Source organism: Chelon labrosus (genome assembly GCF_963514085.1).
Source record: "Chelon labrosus genome assembly, chromosome: 16".
Classification (NCBI taxonomy): domain Eukaryota; kingdom Metazoa; phylum Chordata; class Actinopteri; order Mugiliformes; family Mugilidae; genus Chelon; species Chelon labrosus.
The window spans coordinates 25,554,274-25,561,218 of NC_140349.1; the positions used below are offsets into that span (position 1 = coordinate 25,554,274).

The 6,945-nt window shown below is 43.6% G+C and overlaps 1 protein-coding gene across 2 annotated transcripts in view; it reads left to right on the forward strand.

Moving 5' to 3' along the window:
• LOC311501164 (triple functional domain protein) overlaps positions 1–6,615 on the forward strand; it is a 68,262-nt gene extending 61,647 nt beyond the window's left edge. Inside the window, exons 54-63 of one of the 2 annotated variants that reach the window (XM_084562849.1) lie at positions 8–510; positions 1,342–1,589; positions 1,938–2,079; positions 2,162–2,189; positions 2,291–2,453; positions 2,643–2,764; positions 2,854–2,932; positions 3,100–3,300; positions 3,409–3,547; positions 3,947–6,615. In XM_084562849.1, coding sequence (XP_084418975.1) covers positions 8–510; positions 1,342–1,589; positions 1,938–2,079; positions 2,162–2,189; positions 2,291–2,453; positions 2,643–2,764; positions 2,854–2,932; positions 3,100–3,300; positions 3,409–3,547; positions 3,947–4,498 — 2,177 coding nt within the window. In that variant the 3' untranslated portion in view covers positions 4,499–6,615. The remainder of the gene's footprint in view (positions 1–7; positions 511–1,341; positions 1,590–1,937; positions 2,080–2,161; positions 2,190–2,290; positions 2,454–2,642; positions 2,765–2,853; positions 2,933–3,099; positions 3,301–3,408; positions 3,548–3,946) is intronic. The other variant, XM_084562850.1, reaches the window with a different exon arrangement.
• The last annotated feature ends 330 nt before the right edge of the window (positions 6,616–6,945 follow it).

Here is a 6,945-nt window from a genome sequence, read left to right on the forward strand (position 1 = left end):
GATCCAGGTCCGTCCCCTCGTCCTGTCCCTCCTCCCATGCTCCCTTCAGGGAGCAGCCCGCAGGGTAAGCGCCCTATCCACCCCCCAGATGACCAAGCACAAACTCCCACTACTGCTGGTGCTGTAACCCCTTCACCCCGTGCAACAGTTGGGCCTCTGCCCTCCACACCCACTCTCAAAACACGGCCAGGAGCTGTGTCCCCTATGGGTTCCCCTCTATCTATTCCTGCTTTTGGCAAGGATGCCCTTCCTCCTCCTCCTCCCAGCCCGGGGCAAAAGTCTGGCTCTGGATTCTGGAGCTCCATGCCGGGCTCTCCAGCCAGCCGGCCTGGCTCATTCACTTTCCCAGGCGAGGCAGGAGAGACTCTGGTCCGGCAAAGTTCAAATCAGATTCAAACTGGCTCTGGGACCCAAACCCACAGACACTCCACGCACAGCAAGGACGCAGACCGCATGAGTACATGCTCATCGGCCAGCGAGCAGTCCATCCAGTCCACCCAGAGTAACGGGGTAAGACTACAACCTGCTGTCCAGTGCTGATCCAACTAACATAGAGGCAGAGGGAAGCCTGGTCTGTCCTGTCTGCCTGTTGTTTCCTGTCCTGCTGCAGCCAGCACTACTAATCTGTCCCTACTATGCATCTTTGACAATCTTCACTGCTCTTCAACATCATCTTCTTTAGCTTTAGACAATTGCTGAAGACAATTTACCAAAGGTTTCAACATGTTTCAGGCTCAAAATCTCTCTAGTGGACCTAGTTCACATCTTAATTATTAATTATCTTTTAAGTCTTTCTCTAGATTTCCAAACTCTAACAAAGCTTCTACTAACACCTGACTTCCTCTTGGCCGTCCTTCACCGCCTGCTGTCTTCATGGCGTCTTACTGAAATGAACTCTTCCTGCAACTAACCTCCGACATTTGTGGTTCACCCACAAACGTACTCAACAGAGATCCTCTCATTCAACCTAACGTTCCTCCTCGTCTTTGCCTGGAGCAGCAGAGCAAAGACGAGTCAGATGGAAATCTTCATCTTATTCCTGCCTTTCTTTATCCAGTTACCTTTTTTCAAGAAGAAAATAATGACTCTTGTCTTTCTTCCACTTGAACCTAATCTTTTTACAAAGCCTGTTTCCAGTGGACAGTTAACTCTTTCCAGTGTTTAGATTCTGTGTTTCTTGTACTTTGTGGCTTACCTTTTACTCCGCAACTCATAAGAAGTGGTACCCTTTTAATTCTCTTGAGATTTTGTCCCACATTCTACAGCGAAATATAGAATGTATAATGAACCGAGCTTTGCACTTACATTTTTCCACATGCTGGTTTCCTCCCCGTGACGCAGAGTGAAAGTAGCAGCAGCAGTAGCGTATCCACCATGTTGGTGACCCAAGACTACATGGCTGTGAAGGAGGATGAGATCAGCGTCATGCAGGGTGAGGTAGTCCAGATCTTGGCCAGCAACCAGCAAAACATGTTCCTGGTGTTCAGGGCAGCTACTGAGCAGGGCCCCGCCGCCGAGGGCTGGATCCCCGGATTTGTGCTTGGACACACCTCTGCCATTATCCCGGACTGCCCCGAGGCATCGATCAAGTAAGACATCTAGATAAAGAATAACTGCTCTTTTTGAGTTCATATGGGCTTTAGGAATGCAGCTGTAGTTTTAAATTGCACAACATGAATTGTGCGCCACCTGTTTTGTGGAAGGGCCTTACAGACAAAATGCTTTTAAAGACATATAGTGTGAGTACAGCATGAGCAGTTACAACTAGTTGGATTGATTCAAATAATAGTGTGTCTGTTCCAACAGAAAAACACTTTTCCTCTGTAGATATTTCATTATTATCATGGCTGAAAGCTCGCCTAATTTGAAATCCAAAGTGTCGTCTCTGCTTCTTTATAAAGACACTGCTCTTACTTGTGACATTTTCATCGTTCTAGTAGGAAGTCTTCATCCTGGCACACATCCCTGCGCATCCGTAAAAAATCTGAGAAAAAGGACAAGGAGGCAAAGAAAGACACCAAGCTGGAAAATGGTTACAGGAAGTCCAGAGATGGCCTGGCTAATAAAGTTTCTGTAAAGGTGTGTTTCAGGTCAATAAAAGAATCTATCATATCTCTCTGTTTCCATCTTCCATCTGACATTTCTTTGTCTTTTTTTCCAGCTTCTAAATCCAAACTACATCTATGATGGTAAGTTTTAGTTTTGTGTGCTTATTTGCAAATGACCATGAAAAAAGCAAATAATTGTCAGTAAACTGTAATTAATTCAGTTACTCTTGAATTCATTGTAGTTCCCCCAGAATTCCTCGTACCTCTGAGTGATGTTACTTGTGACAACGGAGAGTGCGTCACCCTCAGGTGTAAGGTCTGTGGTCGACCGCGGGCTACTGTCACCTGGAGGGGACCCAACCAGAGCAACCTCACCAACAACGGACACTTCAGCATCGCCTACAGGTAAGAATACGCAGTGTGAATATCACTGGCGCCGTGTGCAGTTTATTGTGTTGATTGTACGACTGTGACCTTGTACTCAAAACTTTTAAATGGAAACAAATTCAGTATTCACTATTTTACCTCGCGGTGCAGAAAGCACATCAATGCATTTTCATCATGACCAACCTCATCAGGCTGTATTTGTTTCAGTGACACTGGTGAAGCAACACTGAGGATAATCGGCGTAGCCTCTGAGGATGATGGAGTTTACACTTGTGTTGCAACTAATGAGCTGGGCAGTGTAACATCATCAGCTAGCCTCAGAGTGTTAGGTAAGAGTATAGACCGAGATATAAATAAACAGCATGAGTGCCTCCACAGCTGGTTTTTAAATATCAACGTGTGTCATCCATTACCTCAGCAGTGTCCACTGATGGGGTCAGAGTGAGCTGGAAAGACAACTTTGAGTCTCACTACACTGAGGTGGCTGAACTGGGAAGGTAACCAAACATCTCCAGTGTTACATTTTTGACGCAGCACTGCTTTCTATATTCTTTCTGATATGGTTTATTTGACATGTGCAAAGTACTATACAGTACAAATGTGTTTAGGAGTATCTGAGCTAAACAGAATTCGAAAACAACCAAGCAACTTGTTTCTTCCTCAGGGGTCGTTTCTCTGTTGTCAAGCGTTGCGATCACCGGGGCACCAAGCGTGTGGTGGCGGTCAAACAGGTTAACAAGAAGCTGATGAGAAGAGACCGGGTGACTCAGGAACTCAATCTGCACCAGAGACTCCAACACCCGCACATAGTCAACCTGATAGACACATATGAAACCCCCAGCAGCTACGTCATAGTCCTGGAGATGTGAGTACACACCACAACAAGGAATTCAACTACATACACGGCTGATTCATTTGAAATGCCTTTAAAAACGTTCTGTTTCTTCTGTCGGATGTTCACTTTGCATTTCAGGGCTGATCAAGGTCGTCTGCTCGACTACATAGTGAGCTGGGGGAATCTGACGGAGGAGAAAGTGGCCTGCTACCTGCGGAACGTTTTAGAAGCTTTACACTACTTGCACAACTGCAGAATAGTACATTTGGACGTAAAAGTACGTACTTGCACCTTGAACATGTTTTCAGTTAACCTACTACACTATTACATAAAGCAGCTCAGAGGAAGTCTGCAGTAGAGCGTGAAGGATTTGGTTTTATTTATTATTAATGTGTATCCGTTCAGATTTTGGCAAATGACCTACAGAAAACATTCAAGCCACAAAAACATCCGGCAGTCACAGCATTCGTATCGTTTCTAGAGCTAGTCGTCAAATCTGTGTCCCTGACTTCTGACCTGTAAAGCAGAATGCTATAATATAGGTCGTCTCCAGTCGTATAGGAATTTACACACAACTTGACACCTTAATGTTGGAATGATGCATGTACTAATGTACTACGTACACAGGAATAATGGTAGATTGTATTTTGTATTCTTTTCTTTGCTCTTGCTCCAGCCTGAGAACCTACTGGTTGCCCACACTGCCAGTGCCCAGCCAACGGTCAAACTCACAGACTTTGGTGATGCTGTCCAGCTCAACAGTGCTCACTACATTCACACTCTGCTGGGCAGCCCTGAGTTTGCCTCCCCAGAGCTGGTCCTCGGAGAGCCTGTGTCGCTAACCTCTGATCTGTGGAGTCTGGGCGTGGTGACCTACGTGCTGCTGAGCGGTGCCTCACCCTTCCTTGACGAAAGCGCAGAAGAGACCTGTCTCAACATCTGCAGGTTGGACTTCAGCTTCCCGTGGGATTACTTCCAAGGTGTCAGCCAGGCGGCCCGGGACTTCGTCTGCCTGCTGCTGAGGACCGACCCAGGCAGAAGGCCTCCGGCCGGAGTCTGCCTCCAGGACCCATGGCTGCAGGCTGGCGATGGCCGGGCCAGATCAGAGGGCTGCCTGGACACCTCCCGTCTCATTTCCTTCATAGACAGGAGGAAACATCAGACTGACGCCCGGCCCATCGGAGGAGTTAGGAATTTCATCCAAAGTCGACTTCAGCCTCAAGTTTGAACTCATAAACACCTCTCTGTCCCTTCTGCCTCAGCAGTCTGAACACAGCAGACGAAAGCAGGAAGAACTGGGCACTGTCCACTTTGTAGTCCATAGCTGTGGCTGCAGGGGCTGGAATGGAATGAGGGTCTTTATGGTTCACATGTAAAAAGAAGGAGAAATAATGAATGCTGATCTTATCCTCTTTCACAAAATGTCAGTTTAATAAGATGATGTAGTAAAGTTCAGACCTGCTGAGGTCTCTAGCCAATCAAAGCCCCAGAGAACAGAGTACTCACCAATCTTATAAATGAATGGATCCCTTTCTACTGCTGCTTGCTGGTTTCAACTCAAAACTGATTTTGTAGTTAAATGAACAAAATAAGAAAAATATAAAAAAAAAAAAAAAAAACATTATGAAGTAAGTTATTTTCCTTGCAAAAGTTGAAGCTGATCAGAGGAGCCAATTGATCGAGCCTTGACACCACTGCACACACACAGAGCTTTCAGGAGAAAGTGATGCCAAGCGAAGCTAGAGATAACTGAGAGCAAACTGCCCTCCCTCTTGTTGCTGAGGAGGGGCACAGACATTGTGTTTTTGCTCTTTTACACTAACGCTGTATCTCAGATACTTCTGAGACGCAGCCCTTTCTTATAGAAACAATGTATAGAAAGGAAAAAGTACTGTCTACGTTTCCAAGAAAAAGTAATTGTAGAAAATGCTCATCAGTTAAAAGTTGCTGTGCTACTTTGGACTCTGTAGACACTTGGAGACGGTGATGGAGCTTCACGAGTTACATACATTTATACATACGATCAGAGCTTTTTGATGGCTGCGCTTACATAATGTACCTAATCTAAGATACCATGATGACCATGTCACCAGTAACAATGCTGCACTGTCCAATCTGAGAAGGAACAATAGACATCCATCATTTGCTTTTCCTAGAACAAAACTTGTGTTGCGCAGATATGACATGTTTAAGCCTTACCTTGTATATAGACTTCTGCCTTCTTCCCCCTCACATTCACAGTGGCTTTTGGACAGCAGGACATGAGACTGTTGGAGCCTCAACAGCAGCAGTGATTGCCAGTCAGACGCGCGTGAATGTGGAGGAAGACGATTTACTGTAAATGCACTCATTGTATGTTATGTTTGATTATCATGTGCAATGTTGCGGCTTTAACATTTTATGCAACTATTTATGAAGACATCTGTTGTATCTGTAATAAATCTAGAGAAAAGCATGTACTTGGTACTGCAAGCACTGCTGGTAGTTTGTGTTTATTTGATCGTTGAGTGTTATGACTGCCAGGCCAGGCCGTGTTAGAGGTCACAAACTACAATCATTCTGGTTTGATCAAAAATAATTTATATTAAAATAATAATTTCACTTTTTGTACTGTATGCCTCTGTAGTATTGGTACACCAAAGTTGCTCTAGCTTTATAGTACTTAATAAAAATGTTTAATTGTGATTATGCTTCACTTGAGTTAGGTAATCTGCGACCATGTGAAATGATTGTTTACACGTGTAAAAACACTATGTTGGAGAAACACGATTAATCTCCTCTATACCTTTTATTCAGAAGGTAGGGGAGTAACGCTTGGAATTTGCAGAATGGATCAAAAGTTGAATGCAAGATTTTATTTACTAAATGGTCATCTAATTTTATGTACAAATACTTTTTGCCAAAATATTTTCTTTCATAAATTACTCTACCCTGAAGAGAGCTACTCAACCAGTAGTGTTTAGTTTAAATAGTTTATGTTCCTGAATATGACAAACGCCAAACAGCTATAAAAATGAGACATATGAATCCAGTGTAGGGTTAGGATGTGTCATGTTTAAACAGAAATCAGCCCTCTGTTACCTTTTTATTTATTTTAAAAAGTGTGCACAGGCCATTAAAACAAGGAAACTTGGACTGGATACCTCAGTTTAAGTTTTTTCTTTTTTCTTTTTTTTGTCATGCTTGTTTCCAGTTTTATTTGTTTCATAAAATACATGTTTGCTACGTTCTTTTTTTTTTTTTTTTTAATCTTAGCATGTATATTTCTTTGTACAGACCATACATATTCTCTCCTGTAAATATTCTCATTTTGCCATCAGTTATTTGAAAATTAAACACAATGAACACGTGCCTTGTTTCACATTTTCTATCATTTGTGTTTATTTAGATTTTTATTTTTGTTCTATCATCTAGGCACATTTTGGTCATATTTAAAGGTAACGGAAACGAAACATACATTAGTGGGGGCCTTTGGGTCCTATGGGTTGAGGGGAGGGGCCTCTGTGGATCATCCCACAGATACTTGATCAGTTTGGGATCTAGTGAATTTGGAGTTGTTCCTAAACCAATTTGCCTGGTGGGGGTGCCTGGTCTGGTCTGGTCTGGTCTGTTCTAGGTGGGTGGTACATTACTACGTAACATCCACATGAATGCCAGGTCCAAAACTTTCCCAAC